Source organism: Melozone crissalis, unplaced genomic scaffold, assembly GCF_028551555.1.
Source record: "Melozone crissalis strain CALT ecotype California unplaced genomic scaffold, PUWL_Pcris_2 ptg000057l_1, whole genome shotgun sequence".
Classification (NCBI taxonomy): Eukaryota; Metazoa; Chordata; class Aves; order Passeriformes; family Passerellidae; genus Melozone; species Melozone crissalis.
The window spans coordinates 12,063,596-12,086,859 of NW_026535835.1; the positions used below are offsets into that span (position 1 = coordinate 12,063,596).

Below are 23,264 nucleotides of genomic sequence, written 5' to 3' on the forward strand. Positions count from 1 at the left end.
GCAGGACCCCGGCGCGCCGGCCCGCTGAGCCGCGGGGACCGGGGAGCCGCAGGGACCGGAGAGCCGCGGGGACCGGAGAGCCACGGGGAGCCCGGGGAGCCGCGGGGAGCCCGGGGAGCCGCGGGGAGCTCGGAGAGCCGCAGGGACCGGAGAGCCGCGGGGAGCCCGGAGAGCCGCGGGGATCGGAGAGCCGCGGGGACCGGAGAGCCGCGGGGATCGGAGAGCCGCGGGGATCGGAGAGCCGCAGGGAGCCCGGGGAGCCGCGGGGACCGGAGAGCCGCAGGGACCCGGAGAGCCGCAGGGACCCGGAGAGCCGCGGGGAGCCCGGGGAGCCGCGGGGATCGGAGAGCCGCGGGGATCGGAGAGTCGCGGGGATCGGAGAGCCGCAGGGAGCCCGGGGAGCCGCGGGGACCGGAGAGCCGCAGGGACCCGGAGAGCCGCGGGGAGCCCGGGGAGCCGCGGGGATCGGAGAGCCGCGGGGATCGGAGAGCCGCGGGGAGCCCTGGAGGGACGCGGGGAGCCCGGGGAGCCGCGGGGAGCCCCGGAGGGACGCGGCGGCAGCGGTGAGCGGCGCGCAGAGGGGCTGGGCGAGCTCTCGGCAGGGCAGGGGAGGGAGCGGAGCGCCGCAGACCCGGGCACGGCACCGAGCGCGGCGCGCAGGATTACGGCTCTGGAAGCGGGAGGCAGCAGGAGGATTAGCAGGGAAGGGCAGAGGGAGCAGGATTGATCAGCTTTTCAGATATGCATTACGGCCTTTTGTAATATTTCACTGGATTGTACAGGACTTTGCCTGGCTACAAAAGGGGCTCCTCAGCCACAAAAGAAAGGTGAGGTTTTTCCTCTTTTTCTTACACCGTTCAGTATCTGCCTCTGCGAGCCGTGTGCCAGCTGGCCTGGGCACGAGCAGTAACCGGACAACTTTTTCGAGGCTGAGGTATCAACATTCATTGCAGTCTCAATGACTATTTGTTTTACTAAATTAATCCGCAGCATCTAAGTAAAGGGGCTGAGCGGCATTATTTACAAAGGCTGCAGGTTGCTCTCGAGATGCCCTTCCCCAGGCATCCACGGAACATTTTACTTGAAAAGTCAGCAATGGATACTGCCAATGTGTGTGTGTGACAACCTAGTGAGGCAGGCTGGAATGCTCAGCTTCTCCCATCAATTTCTGGAGCATCACTGTGCTGAATAAGTAGACTCTATCAATGTTTAGTAGGTGAATGTTGCAGGATTTCAGATATTGAAGGGTTTATGAAAGGCACTTCTAAAACACCTATGATTAAGTTACAGATCTGTATGTTATTTTAATTCTAGTAGATTTCCTTGCACACAGGGAAAGATCTCATCTGTAGATCCTGTGGACTAAGGCAAACATAAATATATGCATAAATATATGGTGCATTTGTTACAACATTCTTGTGCAAAACTTCAGCCACAAACCACATAGGAGCTTTTGGAAACTGCAGATAGAGAATCATTTGCTGGGTGGTTGATCTCTTAGTACCTAAGAACGTACACCATACACGAATGTTTTATTGCTAATTAAATACTTTTGAAATACAGTAACAGTTTGCTGAAAGCTTTCAGTTTATCAAAGAATGGTGACAGCAGACTGTGTGTTACCTCTGGAGCACACATCACTCTGTTTACAGAATGTACACACATGGATGTGGATGCACATGTGCACCTGAAATGCGTGTATGCATGTGTCTGCATACATCTCTTCCATACTGGCATGGAATTAGTCTTGCTGGTTACTGCATTATGACTTGAGCTAGGTAAAAATTGTGGGATTAATGGAGAAATACCATGGTGTGATCTCTGCTCAAGCTGTCCCTTAGCACTTTCCAAGTCAGCACTCTCACAATAAGCCGTGCTGGACCATCTGCCTCCCACAGGCTCCTCTGCATCCCTCACCTCAGGCTCACCAACAATGTTATTGTCTGGATTTATACCTATGTATGCTAAAAAACTGGTCTTAAAAAGCCAAATATTTGGTGAAAGAGCCCCTGGGATAGGATTTGCACAAGTTAGTGCCAACTTCTCCAGCCTCAGGCTGCAGCTCTGCTCTGTGGCATTGCCTTTCCCTTCCAAAGCTGAATTATCTGTATCTGTAAAATGGTATAATATATATTTTAAATTTGTGTTACTTTCAACTTGATTTGACCAGTTCATGAACTATAGAGTTTTTCTCCATCTTTCTGCTAACTCCGCATAAATATTTTTTCTTATTTATCACACTTCAGTGTTATTAAAGGTTTTTAACACAATCTCACCGTCAAAGATAACTTTGCAATCTGATTACATCTTGTATCAAGCCCATGTGTAGCAAGCAATGGTAAGCTCACTGGAGAGCCCTCTCAAGCTGCAAGACTTGTCACCACAGCTTTCTCTTGTGTGGAGAAATTTGGGTGCTTCTACCTAATTTCCAAGTTGTTGGCAGACCTCCCTTGTTGGGAGACATGTGGGGTCAGCACAGACACATCCTCTAGCAAGGGAAACTTTGTAAGTTGTAAGAAGTGGTTGAAGTTTCTCACATTGATTGGATTAAAGGGAACTGCAAATAGCTGACAGGGTCCCAGCATCAAATCTGTGGTTTCTTAAGCGTTTTACTTCCTATGTGCATTCAAACAATTTGATATTTGTCTTGACTTTCCAAAACACTGAGAAAATGGCAGTGTGTATCCAAGGAAAAGGCTGCAAGACAGAATGCTTCAGTTGAGGCCTGACTGCATTTGTCCTCAAAGAAAGCTGACAAAAGAAAGGAGAGACATTGAAGAAGGATGGATTTTTCTAAAAATAGTAATCATGAGTCCAATTCCCTTCAGTTTAAAACAGGAAACATCATCTTGCTTCCTTGCCAGCAACTCTGAATTTGCAAAATCCTGCTGGTCTTTAGACAAGGACCAACTCTTGATGACCTGCAGTTGTCAATGCAGCACTGACTTAATCTTCTGCACTGAGAACACATCAAGGGACAGTCCTCAGTTAAGCAACCCTTCACCTGCAAATCTGGGGCTGTTTTTCAATGTCTCCAGCCTTTACCAGCATTCACTGAAAATATTCAGTCTTCCCTTAACAATTCTGCAAATGTTCCTTCAGCTAGGAGAGTAGAATTGCCAAGAACTTTTTCATGTTTCTTTTATTTCTCTCTACAAATACGTTAATGCAGCTTCCTAGTGTGATATCCTCTGTCACATTTTGCGAGTTCATTTTGGAAGCAAGGTACTGATACGCTTTTCCTTATAGCAACTTTTTTGGTAGCAGGAGATCCTTTCCCTGCTGAAGTCCCAGCACCTTGTAGATCTGTGCTTCCACTCAGCATGCCCAAAGCTGATAATTTCCAGTGCTAATTATTGCCCGTTTTTCAGTGCAGTGTTAACCCTTTCATTGCCCTCTTCACCTAGAGGTCTCCTCTGCCATTTAACATTCTGACTGCCCATCAATTATCCATCATTGTCCTTTCAATTATAATTTTATGATTTTACTAACAACTTCCAATTCTTATGGTCCTAAGACCCTTTGGCTGTGAGAACTGATAAACAGGGATAGAAGACTTGATTTCTTTAATTCAGCTTAATTGATTCCAGGTGAAACATGCATGAAAAAGACAAATGCCGCATTTTCTATTACAGATACTAGTTATTTCCTCCTTAGTCTTTCCTTTTAAATATAATCATCAGAAGTGATGCACTTCAGCTCTTTTAGGCATACTTTGATGATATTGCAATATGCAGTTTATGGAAAAATCAAATGACAGTTTTTATTTCAGCAGCACTTTGCTATTTCCCCACTAAAAAGCAACATTTAATTTTTGAGTTGCACATTTGCAGCAGTGGTTGTGGGCGGAGAGTCTGCTTATTTATTTGGTTGGGTTTTACTAGGATGTACTGTCATGGCAACTGCTCTAAGGGTGAGTGCATCTGGAGGTAATTCGTACACATCATGTTGAATGCAGCAAAATTGCATCGTACCATTTAAACTTTTTCAGCCATGGGCATGGGCAAATTTACCCCTTTGAGACTCCAAAACAGCTTCTCCTTACTAAAGAAACAAATACATAAACAAACTTGGCAGAGCATGAGGAGCAATAACAAACATTTCTTGATGTTTGGATGCAGAGCCTGTTTCACAGTTAATTTAGGTCTAATACCTTGGGTGTTTTCCCCAGTTCTGCTGATGCACAGCAAGCTTTCCATCCTGTCCATGTGGAGGCAGAACATTGTGCCCTGCCCAGGGGATGTTTGGGCAGGCATTGGCCAGACCAGTCTCCCTCGGCTCCAGGAAGCATTGCCGCGTGCTGCCCAGGCAAGTGCCAGACCCTCTCACCCTGGCATTGATGTGGCCTCCAGCTGTTCCATTTTACATCACTGCAAGCATGGAGAAACTCTATCAAAATCCACTGACCGACCACACAAGTAACGTTAAAAGGGCCTAAATCGGGTCGGTGATGCAGTTTCAAGCATAATGTGCCTGACCTTTGCTACATGGTCTTGATGGCCCTTCTCCAGCCAAGTTGTGGGCACTGCTTGATGAGTCAGAAAGCTCCAGCTATCCCAGCACAGCCTCTCCAACACCAGCAACAAGGACTCATCTGAGAACTTGGGCCTGAAGCATCTCTCTCGGTGAATAAACCAAAAGAGCTGTACAACCCTGAATTACAGATGGGCAGAAATGACTGCAAATCTGATATATTTATCCAGTCTTATCTTTCTGCTGGTGGAGGGAAACCTTAAAGCCTTTGAGCTGGTGTGTGAGTGCAGGCATGGCCAGCAGCTGCCCTGGCAGGGCTGCTCGGGCAGCGTGCAGAGCCCGGCCCCGCGGCACCTGCCCTGCCGGCCCTGCCCCAGCCCGCGGCTCTGCACGGAGCACCCCCAGCCCGAACCTCAGCTGGGGATACCTGCACACTGCTCGCTTTCAGATCACACAGCCTCTGCTGGGAACCGCTGCTGGGAACAGCAGCCCGTGGCAGGAACAACTAGTGAATCAAATCCCACCTATGCTCATAGACAGTATGTCTTCAGATGAATTAGTGCAGTAACATCCTGCAGGATCTAATTATGGCTAATTTTCCATTCATTTGTCTCGGTACATCTGACCCTTTTACTGCAATTCTTGAGCACTCACAACATTGATCAGAGATTTAACTCTAGGGGTCAGCTCTTTAGCTGGTGTAAATCAATGCATTTTCTTTGGCTTTGGAGCTGATCCGAAGGGAGGTGTGTAACTTCTGCTGTAGAGAGAGCAGTCAGAATTCACTGAAGATGCTACAGCTTGGCAGTGCTTTGCACCTGCTTGTGCTCACCAGCCCTTAGAGAAAGAGTAGCAATCAGCACATTCAATACTTCTGGATATTACTCAGTCCTCTACAGTTAGAATCAGCATACATGTACTTCAAAAAATACCAGTAATAAGAGTACCTAAATCAGGTCTTCAAGATCACCTGAACTGTAAAATTAGAGACAGAGACTCCTGGCTTGTGACTGCCTCATTTAGGAATTGAGGCTAAAAGCCACAAAAAGGAATTCAGGCTCAACTGACAAAAGATTTAACTGAGCCTTAATTTATTTTTGTTGTAGAAGTTTTGGATCTTTGGTTTGGTTGCTATATAAGACAGAAAGAATTTGCAGACAACCAAATGAAAAAGGGAATGGGTGGAGACTAATTTGGTAACATTTATTTAATAAAGCAGCCTAAGTGAGCAGATGTTCGTTGCTAGGACTCTGAATTTCAGGAGTGTGCCCCAACTGCAAGCTAAGCAAAAGTCATAATATTTTCTTTTCTGGAAAACACTGCATCTTTTCTCAACACTTGCCTGGCTCCACAGAGAAAGGATAGACTGGGAAAACAGGAATTTATGGGGATATGCCAGCTTTTATTTGCCACGGGAGGTTAAAGGTTCCCTAGAGTACAAAGGAGCTTTTCTTGCCCACACAATCCCATCGTGATACACATCAGCACAACTAAAGCTGCAAAGCTCAGCAACAGTCAAGAGAGATCTGCTGAACTTGAGCTGAAATTTTTTCAAACATTCACTAGTTTTTCTCCACACAGATTCCCACATCAACAGTTGGCAATATGAATTCACTAAAAAAAAAATATAGCAGGATCTCTGGTTTCTGTTAAAGGAACACACACAGAACCTCCAAATATCCTTCCAACGCAAAGCCCAACTTCTTTGTGCTGCACAGAGATTAATAATTATTATCTTAGCTATTGTGAGTTGATGCAATTTCTGTTTTCCTCCCACACACCCACACTTCTGTTTCCTTCTGATCTTCATTTGTAGCTGAGCTACTGTTTAGCTGAAAGGAAGGAATTTGGTAATACCTCCCTAAAAAGATGCCTGTTCATCCAGTGACAAAGGATGGAGATGTTGGCTATTGATAAAAGAAAATAAAGAACTTATTTTCCAAACATTCTAAGAGAAATAACCTCATCATTAAGGTATTTCTTGTGCATTCCAAGTTAAAAGACAGAAAAGAAAAAAGTCTGAAGATCTGAGACTCGCTTGAGCTCAATCAATCGTTCTCATTTGACTATAGTTCTTAACGTGCATAATTGTAAACAACAGATGGAGAAATGCTCAGATAAAGCCTAAAGGGGTGGGTGGGGGAAGTCACCCTGATGGTGGATGTTTTCAATTTGGATGTGAACCAGCCTTACACCCCTTGGTGTTCCAGGTTTCAGCATCGGCGGCTCGGCAGCTCAGCAGGGCACGATGAAGGCGCCAGCCCTGGAGCCCACGGAGCCCCTGGGGCAGCCAGGCGCCTGAGGCTGGCACCAGAGCCACACCAGGCTGGTCTCTGCTGCAGACAGCTGGGAGGAGCTTTTCACCAGGAGAAGGCACCCAAGGGATGGGCTGAACATATGGGAGGAATGAGTGTCTGGCCAGGCGAAGATTTGGAGGCCTGTTGGGAAGTGTGAAGGGCCAGTTTCAGTAAGGGCATGGCCAAAGCTTTCTTCAGGCTACAGAAATTTCTCCGTCGGATCCAGTTTCTGCTCTTCTTCCTCACAGCAGCTTACCTGATGGCTGGCAGCCTCTTGCTACTGCAGCGGACCCGCTTGGTTCTGCAGCAAGGTCCCCGTGGGACCCCCAGTAACCAGGCCCTGCCGGCGCCCGAAGAGATGAGCAGGGTCGGGATGGCAGAGCCCAGGAGCCTGCAGAAGCCCCGGCTGCTGGTGGGCATGGATGCGCTGCAGGAGCCGGCCCTGGGCCAGCAGCACAGCCCGCACTGGCTCGTGTCCCGCAATTCGGAGCTCAGGCAGCTGAGGAGAAGGTGGTTCCACAGGTTCAGCAGCGACCAGGAGCCCCTGCAGACAGCAGGCTTTAAAGCAATGAAGCACACTGCTGAGCACAAAGGTAAGGGACGGACCCTGCCCATTTTCTGGCACACACATAGGCTGCACTTTGCTGATCCCAACCAGCCCTGCAGGTCTGCCTTCCTCCTTGCTCATCACCACTTTCAAAGCAGTTTGTAGGCATATCCCTGGGCCAAAGTACAAAGGATCCATGCTGGGTCACTGCTCTGCCCTCACTACAGCTGCAAAGTATAAGTTGTAATCTTTGATGCTTTGCCTTTTAGAATTAGTTGTTCTTGGAGATGTTTCACTGATAATAAAACAGGAATGGGATCTGGATGACTAGACACCACATTTCAGAACTGCTTTTTAGTTTGTTGAATAAATTTGCCCAAACAGAAGGGCACAAAATCCCACAAAATGGGTGCCACATCGTGGTATTTACTGAGGGAATTGCCTCTAGAAATGGGAATGAGAAGGTGATAGTGGTGGGAGATGAGTCACACAGTGTGAGTCAGGCAAACTGAACCGCTGGAGTTACCTGAAGCTCCAAGCTGGAGCCGCTCCACAGATGCTTCAGAACACCTTGTTGGTGGCAGATTTTGGTGGCAAAGACTGAGAACTGCTCAGCCAGTGCATTGCTGAGGTTCTAGCTACTGATGAGAGGGGCCAGAAGGACTATTTACTTGTACATCTCACCGTATTGAACTGTAGATTCAAATATACATCATTTGAATATCTGATTGAACATGAAGGGACATTATTAATAACAATATTGTTAACAGGCATTGGAATGCCTTTGAAGGTAATTAATTAAAACTTAACTACCTACGTAGAGCATGTTATCTTCTCCAATTCATTTCTAGTAAACTTAGAGGCTTGTTATTTCAATATGGATTCCTTTCAAGACCTAATGAGCTCCTCCGTGCTTATAATGCTTAATGATGTTTCAGTGATGCCCTGTGGCTCCTGCTCAGCAGAGCAGCACTGCTGACCGTGGAGGCTGGGCTCGTGCACCCCCGTGGGTGCCATCCTCATGAGGCAGTACAGCTCTGCCCCGGGGGCTGCCAGCCAGCCCTTCAAAGGCTTCCCCAGGCAGACCCTTAACCCAAGTCACAAACCATGGCATGTCTCCAGCCTGCTGTGAACCTCCCAGCTCACTTTGCCTCACTCTGTCTCCGCCCAGGAACACGTGGCCTTTGGTGAGAAAATCCAAGTCCTTTTTTTCTCCAGGTCAGGCTCTGACTTGCTGACATTGCAAGTGGCTCAGGGTAGGGACCACACTTTTCCTGACAGAGACACTGACAAATACTGTTAGTACAACTGTGAGAGTTTTCTGTTCTGATTGCTCACAGTGGATGGAGTTTTCCAGTTCCCCATGCCTGGTTCTGCCATTGAACAGGATGCAGAGATGACAGGGATTGTATTGCTGACACAACATGACATGCTGCTCTGAGACTGCGGCATCTCTGTGACTCATTCATGGGAGGATGTGAATGAGAAATGCTGCCAGACTGCTGGTGGCTTCGGAGGGACACAGGAAGGAGGGCACAGGGGGCTGGACTGCCCAGGACCCCCACTCGGGCTCTTTGGCCCCACATCCTCAGTTTTCGGCTGCTACATGTTTGAGTCAAAGTACCCAAATCAAAAGTCTCCAGTAAAATGTGGAGCATCTTCGTTGCAAGTGCATGACTCCCACCTCATTAATGGTGTGCTGGGGGTGTGTGTTCACAGCTTGTGAATTTTCTAATTACATGTTGGCAAATTACCGTGTGCAGGTCTTTGAATCTACTGTGGTGTTTGTGATATTTAAATGTTTGATTTACTATTCCTGGCTCCAAAATCCCTGATGGAGAAACTCAAACTTCCTTTTTCTTCTGAATTAGTTAATATAATGTTTTTTAGTTTCATTTTTCACCATATATTCTTTTCCTATCCACGTTATTTAATGTGTGCTTACATTATTCAATTTCCCTGTGTTATCATCTCAATGTTATTATTTATAAAATAAAATTTCCTTTTTTCCTTCATATTTTGATGATAAAATGTACTTATAGACATACAATTGCTGTATAATAGTGGGACTCCACATCATCGTTCCAATTGTATATTAAAAAATGGACTGGATATTTACAGTATTTTGTTCATGACAACAAAAATTAGGCTGAGCACTGAATGCAAGTCTAAGAGAAATATTTATCTTTCCTATGCTAAGTAAAGCAAGACATATTTGAAGAGATTCCTTTGCACCAGGGAGGAGATAGCTCAGTGTGATGGCTACATTGTGCTGCCTAGTTAAAAGTGAATTTATCTTTCCATTACAGCTTTAATGTAACTCTCTATATCCAAAGAAAATTGATTTTCTTAATATTTCTCTTGCACCATCTCATTATCAACTAGAGATTTTAAAGAACGCTTGGGAGAAATCCAACAGGATTTCTGGAAGTTTTCAGCATTTGAAGGCTACATTCTCCTGTACTTTGGAGAAGTGCCGTGTTTTGTCATCCCAAGGAGGGAGTTGAGCAGACAGCAGCTGCGTGCAGAAGCTGCAGTCCTGGGTGGGTTGGGGACCTGGGTATGCAACGGCTGTGGAAGGGAGAGTCTCATTTCCTTTTAGCCCATTTCCAGGGGACAGTGGCACTGGCCCCTTACCAAGGCTCAGCGTCTATGGAGCGGTCTGCAGAGGGTGTGGGACCCCAGACAGGTTGGGAATTGACCAAATGCAGCCCTGCTTGCAGCCTGAGGCACTGGACAAGCCTGGGGTGGGTTTTTCCCTTCCATCCCATATGCATTGCCTAACCCTGGTCTTGCATGCACACAGGCACCTACGTGGGCTGCTTCACTCACGATTTGAGGGAGAGAACACTGAAGGGAGCTGTCTTTTATGACTTAAGAAAAATGACAGTAGGTCACTGTCAGGAAGCTTGCGCTGAGAGGTGAGTGGTGTTTTTTCACTGCAAGTTTTCTCTTCTTTGACAATAAGTGGAACTGAATTTGAAATGGGAAAAGCATTCCTATGTTAAACATACAGCATCTATGACAACAGTTATTATCTCATACCTTCAGGCACAGCATAGCTCTGCTTCTCTGCTTGAAGCAGACTGCTGCAATGCTCTCTATTCTCTATGGCACCATGACTACTTACATTATATTCTCTATTGTCCTGGACAAAAATTGCTGTTTGGTTAAAGAGTCATTGTAAGATAGAGATCTTTTGATAGACATTGGTCTCTAGCCCATGTCTTGTTGAGGGGCTGCCCTGCTGAGGATGTACTCAGCTCCAGAGCAAGGCAGCAGGAGCACAGGCTGTGTGCAGGGACACGGGGACAGGCTCGTGCAGCCTGGGGAGCAGACAGGCCCCTCTGTGCCAGTGGCTGGCGTTTCTGCTTGCAGAGCTTACAGCTACGCGGGCCTGGCGTTCGGAGCAGAGTGCTACTGTGGGAACACGCTGCCGGCCGCCGCCGCCAAGGCCGAGGAGTGCAGCAGCGAGTGCAAGGGCGAGAAGGGCTCCGTGTGCGGAGGGCTGAACCGGCTCTCGGTCTACAGCGTGGAGCAGCTGCGGGCAGGAGCCAGGCCGCTGCGTAAGTGGGCGTGCGACCGGGCCGGGGAAGCCGCGAGGGACGCGTGTCGTGGCCAGGCTGCATACAGGGGCTGTCCCTGCCCTTGTCTCACTCTGTTTGTCACCAGGGTTTGAAGCGGCAAAGGACAAAGGTGCCTGAAGGGCACAATGTCCGTTTGCTGCTGGTCTGGTTCCTGGCTCCTACCCAGAATAGCTGCTCAGCACCCCAGAGCAGGGACATGTGCCTGGCACGCTGCCTCAGGGCTGCCACAGATGAGGTTCCTGTCACCAGGGAGAAAACTCAACACAGTGCAGAGTGACTGCAACAGAAGCACAATTTCAGCTGAAAAACCCATTCCCTTTGGTATCTACTGAAGGGGTGTAAATCCATGTCTGTTTAAGAAACAGCCTTGGAAGAGGTGCCCTGTAACAGGAGGGCAGAAAATTACTGAGATCAAGGCCACCCTATGCTCAGATGATCCTAAACACAATGAGTAATCTGTGACTGTGAGGAATAATTGGAGGCCAGAAAGAGCCACATCAATCCCTTTCCTGAGAGAAATGAGACCAGAGTTTTGCTTTTCCATGGAGTTCTGTTTCAGCAGGAGTTGGGAATTTTGTTCCATCTTTAGATAATCTATCGTTACCCCATCGTTCAGTTAGCTGCCATGAGGGACTCAATGGATAAACCTTTAGGCAAACACAAAGCACATAAGAGATCTAAACTGCTGATCACTCTTTGCAATTGTCAAGCTCACAAGACCTTATGGATGTTATTTGCTGAGAAGCACCAAGACCTTAGGTTGTGCCAGTATTGATGGTCCTTCATTTCTTCTTAAAGACAAGTCAAGGTTTGTACACTAATCCAACCAGCTACATATAAATTATATATCAAAGGTACACAGACCTAAATTGCTACTATCAGGATGACAGGCATGTTGGCAGGTTTCCCAGGACATGCATCACTGTTTAAACCTCCAGTATGAAATATATATACACATTCCTCAGGAAAAGACAGCATTTAATTTTTTTTTAAGTATTAATTAATTACTCCTCAAATTAGTCTAGCCTGAAGCTAGAGTTGTCATTTTCTTGCCCTTAGTAATACCTGACAGTTGTCTGTTTGAAGAATCCCCCTGACACAAACCAGCTGAGGGGCCAACAGAAGTATTAATCACAATGAACAAGTATGTTAGAATGTAACTCTGAGACTCTAAAGGCCCCCATGATTTACACTGTGTACTGTAGAGCACAGACCTCACATAAGTCCTTCACAGGGAGCAGATTCAGTGACATCTCCACTTAAACCTTTCCACACAGGGTTTGCTGTCGCCCCTGTCGGTCTCTGCCCCGACTCCTGCCCCCATGCCATGGTAAGGAAGCCCAGCGTGTGCAGCTGTGGCAGCCAGAGTGCCACGGTCCTGCGTGCCTCAGGGTGTCTTTCCCCCAAAGAAAGTGAGCAGACCACACAGATCGGGCTGTTTCCAGTGTAACCCATGGATGCCTCCTGCTCCCTCCCGATGCGGTTGTAGGCAGGTTAAGCTTTCTTCCTGACCGGTGAGAAAGCGCTAAACATGTTTGCAAACATTTTGTTTCAGGAATTATATATCAGTCTGAAGTTTAGTAGAAGACCTTTCAAGAACATTCTGAGAAGTCCAAACACTCCTTTTATTCTTTGGTGCCATGCTCAAAGGGACCTGGTCCTAAGTTGACTCCTGTTCCTTTCAGCTTGGGAGGAGTTATTTTATTTTCACATCATCCCAGAGATCCAGCTCTGCTTCTAGTAAATTATCTGAATAGTTACAAGAATAAAATTTAAGCAGCTTCTCCTTAGATTGCTCTAGGCTCTTGCTAGAGAAATTGAGAAATTTCTGCCAAGAAATTAATGCAGAACCAATTTTTTTTTGTAACTGCACCACGTCTCTCCTGTCATTCAACTCACTTCCCACATCAGTTCTGGCAATACCGTTGAAGGGAGCAACTGCAATAGTGCCAAGCTCTGTGGTATTTCTACAGAAGCAGGTGAAATCAGAGGCTGGTGCTGAAGACACAGTGGAAGTTGATCTCCCTAAGCAGCTGACAAAAACTCGCTTCAGAGTCTGAAAGGCTGCAGCAAACTCCCTTGGCCCGAAAAGGCGTGGGAGCAGAGGGGCAGCTGAAGAGGAAAGTGGGTCTGGTGGTGGCAGGATTTTCAGGAGTCATTTACATTTCTTTCCTTTTCTGATGCAGAGGTTTTGTAGATTTTTATCAGGGCTTTTAACTCAATGAGGGGAAAGCAGGTCTTCAGAGAAAACTGGAACGTGCAAACAATAGCAATGCCCTCCACTGGTGGAATTTAACTCAAACTCGGTGCTGCAGCGCTGCTTCCCGTGGTTAGTACAAAGATAAAGGCATGTGCTCCTTTCAATACCACACGATTTGCAACACGTTTTTATGGTGTATATTACAGTTTCTCTTATTTATGCAGCCTTTGTGATATAAAATTTATTTTATTATTTTTGGCTTCTGAACCTAATATTATTCTTTAAAAGAGGCAGGATACTATGGACATCGTTTTCTTAAGAGAAACCTATTTCATGTCCCCGCAGGGAGGAATGTTATCTATCGAGGATGTTTTAGAGCTCCAGAAAATTTAACAGACACCTTTTCAGCCTCTTTGATACAGCCCAATTTGACGGTGGAGATGTGCTCTGAATTTTGCTCCAAGAAAGTAAGAACAGTTCTCATTTCACATCCTTTCTTTTATTGTTATTTTAAATTCTAATCTACTGAGGGAAGGACAGAGATTAGTGCCTTAGAACTTTGAATTTGCAAATGAGTTTCTAAAGGACAAAACTCATCAGAGTAAATACCCAGTGATGCATCTGGTCCAACTGCTGGAGTGGGGATGGCGGGAGGGAAAGTCATCAGAGTGGTGCCACCAGACATGATACACAGGCAAGCTGCTCTAAGTAATGAGTATCGACCGAGAAGAAATCGATACCGTTTCCGTGTCACATTCCAATCAAGCCCTGAGCCACATCTGCCCCCGGGGGAGGTGGCTGCAGCTCATGGGGACACATGCTGCCAGAGGGTGGATGTGGGCTGGCAGCATCCCAAACGTGGCTCCAGTGCCCTCCAAGGGAGCCGGCTCCACTCAAGGAGCCATCACAGGGCACGGGCAGGGCGCCCTCTGCCTTAGCGGCTGCTGGTTCCCTTCCCTTCCTCCCCACTCTCATGGGGCTGGTTTTTTCTACACAGGGTTCACTAAATGGTTACATTTTGCCTGCAGCCTCATGCAGTAAACTCAATGTTGAATTACTTTTTGCCGCATCACAAAATTGATTAAAACTATTAGCTGGCTGATTACAGTGCTTTGACCAGGATCCATGGCCTCAGCACAACCTCCTCTCCCACTGAATAAGCAAGTGGCCTCAAGTTGTACCAGGGGAGGTTTAGACTGGATATTAGAAAAATTTTGAGATTTCTCATGCAGAACCCACTCCAGATTTCTCTCCTTCCTCACTCATGTGCTGCCCAAGCTGTGGGAAGATTGTGCAGGTGAGGGTCAGCCTGCCCTGGGGACAGATGCTGCACCACTGGCACCCTGCACCGATCACCTTCTCAAGATGCAGGCGTACAGAGGAGCAGTTATTCTGTTGCGTCACAGAACCTCCAGCCTTCCAAAAAAGTTCATCACTTGCAGAGGCTGCCTGGCATGAGCTATAAGGAACACTTTTATTCTAGGCTGTGTTTGAGGGCAGGGCTGCTTACTAATTTCTCAAACTGAGAAACACTGCTTCATTGTAAAGGAAAAATTTCTGTTTGCAAGCAAACCCAGAACTGTTTTGCCCTTGGATCAAATCTGTAAATAGTTTTTGACAATGTCATATCTCGTGCGCTAAGTAAATGTTGGCTGTTGGGCACACACAGCACATGAGTTGCATTTGACTCCTTATCGGAGGATGAATGCATGGGAAAGAGCAAGAGATAAGCTGCTCAGCAGTCCTGTCACATGCTCCCAGACTCCGAAAGACTTTTAAAAGGCAAAAAGTGTTGATATGGAATAGATGGACTGGAACATTCTGTGCTCAAATACTCCCTGAACTTCCTTCAGCCCGCCCACACAGCCCCATGCCACCAAGAGAGCCCACAGGGGACTCTAAGGCAACCCAAATCTTTCTGGTAAACTGTAAAAACCCTGAATTTTAGGGCCAGTAAGCAACTGCTAATTTCTTTGGCAAATATTTAGCACATTTCCCTCAAAATTGTTTTAATTTTTACCAGTATTAGCCCAGCAGCCAGGGTTTAGTACCCCACCCCTACATAGCTTTACAGCCTGTTACCCTTCCTTGATAATATTGGTACACCAAAATCTGATTCATTCTGCATCAAATCCAATAAAAAACACTTCTTACAGACAAAAATTTTCCTTAGGAATTTATTCCTTGCAAACAACACTAACTTTCTCATGATTGTACACCTTAGTAGGCTTCCTATCTAGAAACAAGGTGAATTTCAAAATTTACAAATACAAAGACAGTAACAGGAAAGTAGCATGAGCTTTAGGATGACAATGCTTTGATCTTGGCAGTGGCCTTGTGAAGATTTATTTTCTTTGCATGGCAGCAGCATTCCCTGCAGGCTGCCGGTGCCACAGCATTTACACACGGATCTGTTTTCCCTGGTTTGCAGGAGTTCCCGCTGGCAGTGATCCGAGGGCAGGAGTGCTACTGCGGATACCGCACCAGGCGCTTCTCGCTGCGCGAGGGCACGGACGGGCGGCGCTGCGGCGGGAGCCACAACGCCAGCAGCGCGGCTGGGCCAGACTACTGCCTGGTCTATCAGACACCTGTGCAAGGTACCAGCTCCAGCCTCGCTGTGCCAGGGCCGCCGCTGCTGGAAACAGCCCCTGTGCCCCTTCTGCAGCGGGTAAAACTCACCTCGTTTACAGCACTCAGAGCCACAGTAGTGGGTATCACCACACGGGCAGCAATTTAGGAAACAGTTTTTCTCTAAATTCCCCTCTTGCAGTCATGCTCGTGAAGATGCATCTTTCCATTCTCTCATTATGCAACACCTTTTAAGACAACTTGCTGGCAAGTACAATGGTTTGTTGCAGCTTTATCAAAAAATCATTGCCTTACACAAAGCCAGCAGAAACCTCTTTGAGGATAATCTCTTTGGCCTCATACAGCTGAATTAATTTTAGGAAGTAGCTGACTCACAACCAGACCAAATTGATATGCTATACTACTAAGAAAGAGAAGAAGGAAGCAATAAACTATAATCAAGAGCTGTATGTGGAATTATTAAAAAGCCACAATACTAACAATGAAGTATCTTTTCTCCTCACAGACACCCGCTGCACAGACAGGAAATTCTTAACCACCAAATCCAAAGTGTTTGTTGCTTTGTCAAGCTTTCCTGGGGCTGGGAATACATGGGCACGCCATCTGATAGAGCACGCCACAGGATACTACACAGGAAGCTATTACTTTGATGGAGCCCTCTACAACAAAGGTATCGGGGCCCAAGAGATGGGACACAGGCAGCCCTTCCAAAGCACAGAGCTTTACTCATTGCCCTGTCATCCTTCTGCTGGAGCCAGCAACGGCTGTTGCTGTCAGCATGTTTGGTACAATTTAAACATGCCTGGCCCGAGCAGCCTCCTGCAGTGCAGATGGCAGCAGGGACAGCTCCAGCAGCACGCTGCTCTGACAGGCAGCTGCCCTCACAGACAACAGCCAGGCTCTCCATTTGCAAATGGGCACACTGCCTGCCCTGCTGCCCCGTGCACACACACGCGCTGCTCCCACCTGACAGACTGGTCCAAGAGACCAGTTACCTAAACACTGTGGGTAAGACCCTTCAGCAAGCATGTAGGTTAAATTTTCAAACATTACTAATTATTCTGAGGTGTAATTACTACTTACATTACTAATATCCTGAGGTGGCAGAGGCTCAGCAAGCATCCAGCACCGGCCCTGTGAAAAGCTGCCTCATTGCAGTGTGGGGCTGAGGATGCCTCCCCCAGCAGAGGGATAGCCTGGCTGCCAGCACGTGTCCAGAGTGGTGGCTGGGGCTCCAGCCATCGTTTAGCTGACAGGTAATGTCACACCAGCTTTACACCACTGTAGGGAATGATTTAGCTGGAAAAGGCACAGACATATAATCAGGCGAAACGGCCAATAATCCTGTCTTGTAAAACAGGTTTTAAAGGAGAAAAAGACCACTGGAGAAGTAGAAGGACCATCTGTGTGAAAACACATGAAAGTGGCAAGACAGAGATTGAAATGTTCGACTCGGCGATCCTGTTGATAAGGAACCCATACAAATCACTGATGGCAGAGTTCAACAGAAAATACGCCGGGCATCTGGGCTATGCCACTGACCGCAACTGGAAGAGCAAAGGTGAGCATTACCCCAGCACAAGCTGGTTGGAAACCCATCTCCTCAGTGTGCTGGGGAGCGGGGACACACTAACACTTGAGTGAGTGCTGCTAACAAATTCAGTGGGACTTGAGTCCTGCTATAGCTGAGATCAATCCCAAAACCTCTGGCACCTGCACAGTGGGAGCAGTTGTGGTCTTGCTGCATGTCCACCCCCAGAGGGGAAGGGAGGGCAGCACCATTACCACAGGCACACTGGAGCATCACTGCACTGTTGGGCATAGAAAACATGTCCATGTACAAGGCTCCTCTGCACAGCCCATTTGCCAGGCTGAGGTGAAGAAAATTTGCCCCTACAGCATGTAATAACCATGAGAAATCTAACTTAAATCTGGAGGATCCAATGGAGCATGGCATTTCATGATGGATATTTTACAGCACTGCACAGGTGCTACCACACTGCAGAAAAATAAGGATAATTGCAATAAGTGGACCTGAAATTCAGTGTCCCCTGAACGCATGAAAAGGCTTCAGAACCTGCCAGCCAGTTGTTTGACTGGCAACTGTCTGGTGACTGTAATTTCCCCACTGGATACACTGCTGCATTTAGACTCTGCAGCAGAAAAGCCACTTGGCTTCCATTTCTCCTTGTACATATTTTAGGCATTACAGCTGGGGCTTGGCAGAGGGCTGGGGGGAAAAGTGTCCTGTGTCACAGCACATTTCTTTCCCAAGCTGATGTATCACCTTTCATCAGTCACAACTCAAGACCTATTCATCAAAAACTGACAAAATAGCCCCCAGAAAAAAGAAAAAGTCTGCTGGGAATGGCTTTCCCATACTGCAAACTGCAAATTGTTACATTTCAGCCACAAATGCTCTTTGTCCAGCCCAAAAGCTTTCACTAGGACTGTCTTGACTTCAGGAAATTAAATTATGAAAAAGAGCAAATAGAGATCAAGGTATCATTAATGTCTAAAGCAGAGGAAAATTGCTGACATGCAGCATGGCTAACTGTCTCATTTTCATGGTTTCCTGGTGATCCAGAGTGGCCAGATTTCGTGAACAGCTATGCCTCCTGGTGGGCCTCCCATGTCCTGGAGTGGCTGAAGTATGGGAAGCGCCTGCTCGTTGTCCATTATGAGGACCTGAAGCAGAGCCTCATCCCCAAGCTGAAGGAGATGGTGGAGTTTCTGAATGTGACAGTGACAGAGGACCGGCTGCTCTGTGTGGAGAACAACAGGGACGGGAATTTCAAGCGGTCTGGTGCTAAGCAGAAGAATTTTGAGCCATTCACCCAGGAAATGAAAGATCTTATCAACAGATACATCCTGACAGTGGATGAAGCCCTAAAGGGAAGAAACTTCTCCGGGCTGCCCAGGGAGTATGTGCCAAGATGATAGGCTGCTATCACATTGCTGTGGTTAAAAATGAAGTTATTTTTTTTCTTAAAAAAACAGAAAAAAACCCCCAAACAAACGAACGAAAAAAACCCCACAGACAAATAAGAAAAAAAAAAGAAAAAAGAAAAAAAAAAAAAGAAAAAAAAGAAGACCAGACCTCTTCAGCAGTTATGGTAAAGGTACTTGTGGAGGCTGCTGAGCTGTGCAGCAGTTGGGAATGCCTGGGTTTTGTCAGCCCCAAAGAGCCCCAAACCTAGCTCCAGGGGCATGGAGGAGACCCCAGAGGGGTGGCAGAGAAGGGAGTGCCACCTGTGCTAGAGGCTTGACACAGTTTTCTGTGCCTCCATTTCTTCATCTGGAGAGTCATGGTGGGTCTGGGGGGACACCAGAGCCAAATGTCACCATGGTCAGTGCTCTTGGTTCTAGAAACGGTCAGCTGGGAAGACCTGGAGAATAGGGGAAAAGAGGGTGAACCCCAGTTCTTCTGGCCCCAGCAGGGGTAGGATCACATCTCCTACTTCATCCCTGAAATCCCTGGAGGAACTCCAAGGCAGTCCAACCTGGAAAACCACAGCTACTGAGAGCTGCGCTCTGGAGCCCCCTCCAGCAGCCATACAGGTTTGATTTTTAACTCCTGCAGTCACCTTGGGTGTGTTTGGCCCTGCAGGAGCCCGTGGGGACAGAACCCTCCCATGTGCAGTGGGGAGAGAACAGGGGCACCCAGGGCTGGCAGGGCAGCTGGCCCCATGATCCTGGGCCACTGGGCAGCTTGGAGGTGGTTAATCCCTGTGGCCAAAGGAGCTGCCCTGCTGCAAGACGCTTCTGTTCACATGAAGTAAAGGATTTCTTAAAAATTTGAGTGAAAATACTAATTTTAATAAAACAAGTTTATATAAAGGGAGCTGAACTTCCTCTGCCTGTGTATCATTGGTGCTTTAAAAACAATACAGGACATGGAGTACTCTTCAACCCAAGCCTCTCCCTGTTTACACCCCACACGTGGCTCATCTCTGTGCCACCTGCCTGGTATGGGGCTTGTTGTGGGGCTGTCACACCCCCGTCCCTAATGCTCAGTGCCTTCCTTGGCAGTAAGGGTCTCATGGGCCACAAAGGTGTGAGGGATTGCGGTGGACCAAGCTGGTTCACAAGGAAAACAGGAATTCTTTTGGTTTATGCAAGAGATACAGCTCAAAAAACCCCACTCAGTTTGGGTGCTGTAAACCCAGATAAAGACAAGGGGTGAGACCCTGAGGTGCCTGCGCAGGGTGGCACAGCCCTCCCTGGGACACCACGCAGCCCCCGCGCAGGAACACAGCTCACACACACCTGCACTCCAAGGACAAAATCCCAAATCATATCGTGCCAGTGCCAAACACCACAGACAGTACACAAACACCCAGGTATAGAAACATTCCCATAAAGCAGATAAATAAGGATGCTACAGAACAGGACTAGCACCATCTCCACTCTGACTTAGTAAAGAACTGATTCTTTTGGAAATTATGCATTAAAGGTCTTCCAAGTTTCATTTGGGCAGTAGTTGCTGTTGATGGATGTGGGTCAAATCCCACAAAGTTTGAGCGCAGCCTATGGAAAGAGCACAGATACTTCACAGAAAGAAACTGCTCTTAGCCCCACTGAATTACATGCTTGAGACCACAAACCAGGATTTGGGCCCACCACAAAACATGAAGATTGTGAGAATGACATTTTATTACATTGCCTTTCCAGTCTTATCTAGCATTACAGGATCATTTTAAAAACATTTTGATAATTTCAAATCTGCAAATAGTGAGCAAGGACTGGCTGTAAACTCTCAAGAAGGCAATTTAATTACACATATGTCCTGTAATGAAGACTCTAGGTGGCTAAAATTAGAGCTGGCAAAAATTATGAATGTGCATTAGCTCTGTAATGCCAAAAATCAGCTCGTTTAACAAAAAAAGAATTTGTAGCCAACCATTTCTTAATAGCTGAGGTATAGGGGCTACCTCTTTGTTTTTATACATTTTGTACAAAATGTGTATACAAGGGACTGTAAATCAGCTCTTCCCCTTTGAACCACGATGTTACATTTTTTAGCCTCCTGCACACTCAGACCAGCAAACACATCCATTTCTCAGCTCCATCTACACAGCACCTGTTTATCTTCAGTTGCTGGTTCCCAGACCAGGAGCTTTTCCCATCACACTTACCATCCACACACCCTGGTTCTTCAGTCTGAAGGCCCCTCAGGTTGCACCATCATGCATACAAACAGAGCAATTCACAGAAAACGTTAAAATCTTATTGGGAAGTGTATAATTTCTAGACATGGGGCATGATCACCACTAATGGCTGCATGGTTTTGACCAAGCTACCTGAAAGAGCAGCAAAGAGGAGAACGGCTTCTCTTCATCACATGAATCATTGTCAAGCATCCCTCAAATGAAGAGGAATACAATTGAAGTGCATTATTAAATGCTTTATGCAATAGTTAAGATTATGTGAAAGGCCCAAAGATTTTTAAATGAAATCAATCTGATTGAGGAAATGTGATGTCATCAATGCAGTCTCTCCCTGCCCTCTTGCTGCAGAGTTGTGTCCTGCCCCTGCTCTTGGAGCCTGCTTGTCACACCCTGGCCTACAGGAGGGTGGTCTGCAGGTACCAACTTGCCTCCTGCCCACCCTGGAGACACCAAGTGGGATTTTTCTGCAGCTCAAAGCTCACCAAAGCCTTGGGTACAGCTCCTTCAGGTGCTGCCCCAGTGCAGGGAACAGCATCCAGCTGCCCGCATGGCTTTTGCTGCTGTTGCCTTTCAGCATGCCAAATGGAGGGCTCCAAGGTGTGTGGGGAGGAGAGGCTATGGAATCATAAGCTCTTAAAAGTACTGATAACAAAAATAATTTTGTCTTATGAACCACAGTGGAGAGACCTTTCCAGGTCTGTTCTGCACCGGTGGGGTGGGTTGGAAGCACACTGCATTATCTAGAGCAGTTACTGCAGTCACACAGTAACTGGATTATGAGTTCTTATCCCGAAGGCAAAACAGACTATCACAGCCCTTGAATTTTTAGATATGTCGGAAGCTGCATTAACCTATGATACTTCTGAAATAAAGCACTTAGTACCACCATAGCAAAATTATACAGCTCATTTCATAGGAAAAAAAAAAATCAAGTCACAGTGAATGAAAAACACAGAGAGGGAAGTGATTTAAAGGCAACACCTTGCTAATGACAAGAACATTTCTTTGACGAGTGAGGTTATAAAGGAGCAGTCTGCAGTATAACTGCATCTTTCAGGAAGCATCAAATATACTGGAAAATAAACCAAATCTTCCATGCTGCCCTATCCTATAACAAAGATGTTCTGGAAAGTTACCAAACACACACAAACACACACGTGTGTGGTTGCATGGGCAGCTGGTCCCACATCTCCCACGCAGGAGCAGGAGGTCAGTCCCTGCCTGGAGCCAGGGGTCACTTAGGCACTGTAAGTGAACGGAGACCTGAGGAGCCTCTGCACTGGCCTGGGGGGCACAGGGCTGGGACCCCACCCTGCAGCACGGGGGGCAGAGCTGGGACAGACCCACCACCCCAGGGAACGGGGCACAGCCGCACCTGAGTCACTGTGCTCTGGTGCAGGATTCCTGTTAAAAGAATGTGCAGAACATTTGTTTTCTTAGAAACACTATTTTTTCCACAGTCACTCATTTAAATGGATTCCACTGTGCCTGTTTTATGCCTTTCTTTATTCCAGCAGAGACTAAATTAAGCTTTGAAGTTTAGTGAGAAATCTTAATGGCATTCGACTTCAGTGCTATTGCCTGAATCCTAGGGAATTTAAAAAAAGGGAGAGAACAAGAGGAAAGAAACCACTCTTTTATTGTTTTCTACAGCTTAATCCTGAAATGGCTGACTTTGAAAATAACCTTAGTGCCTAACTTTATGCATTATTCATATATACTAAAACATGTAAATACAATTTTCAAAGGTTAAAATAAAACTCCTTTCCTGTACAGGTTACAATTATTTAATATTTTGACACAGCAACTTACATCATTAATATTAAACAGCACATAGGGGAAAAAAGTGACCTAAAACAAGCATGAACTTTTCTCATCAGTATGGAACATCTACACATTACCCAGAAAACAGTCAGACTGCATGCATGCATAAAGTCTTCCAAAAAGGAGGGAAGAATGAAGCATTTTAATTTTGTATAAAACTGTAGCTGCCACTTTTCCATTGACTAAGAATGAGGTCAGTCAAAATGTATATTCGCAAGGAATTTCTTGGCATGCTAACAGTCTTGGGGGATCAAATAGTGGTGTTATTCCAGTTTTCAGGGTAATAATGGCCACGTAGTTAGAAATGGAAGATAAATTAAGGTGTATTCGATTACTACAACAATACATAGGATGCACCTAGAGTGTACCTTACACACTTTGTGGGCTGATTTAAGCCTGTGCCCTCCCCACAGCAGAACTTTGGTATGGCTGTGAGCCACAGGATACCCCAGAGATGCAAATTCTGTGCTCTTTGGGCAGTGCCAAAAATATAACTTCACCCAACACTGTCATGACTAAATTTCCTGGCTGAAGGATGAAGCAGGCCTTGTCTTTAAGCACATGTTCACTTCTTGT

At 46.7% G+C, this 23,264-nt stretch overlaps 1 protein-coding gene across 2 annotated transcripts; it reads left to right on the forward strand.

The window, feature by feature from the left end:
- The first annotated feature begins 504 nt into the window (after positions 1 to 504).
- On the forward strand, positions 505 to 18,700 carry WSCD1 (WSC domain containing 1). Of its 2 annotated transcripts, none has more exons than XM_054286990.1 (9): positions 505 to 563; positions 6,684 to 7,363; positions 10,124 to 10,238; positions 10,696 to 10,883; positions 13,450 to 13,571; positions 15,536 to 15,701; positions 16,199 to 16,363; positions 17,054 to 17,254; positions 18,281 to 18,700. In XM_054286990.1, exons 2-9 carry the CDS (start codon positions 6,949 to 6,951, stop codon positions 18,631 to 18,633), a joined length of 1,725 nt encoding a protein of 574 aa, XP_054142965.1. In that variant the 5' UTR covers positions 505 to 563; positions 6,684 to 6,948; the 3' UTR covers positions 18,634 to 18,700. The 2 variants fall into 2 exon arrangements, with proteins under 2 accessions (XP_054142965.1, XP_054142966.1); XM_054286991.1 differs by lacking the exon at positions 505 to 563 and adding an exon at positions 627 to 827.
- Positions 18,701 to 23,264: the final 4,564 nt, after the last annotated feature.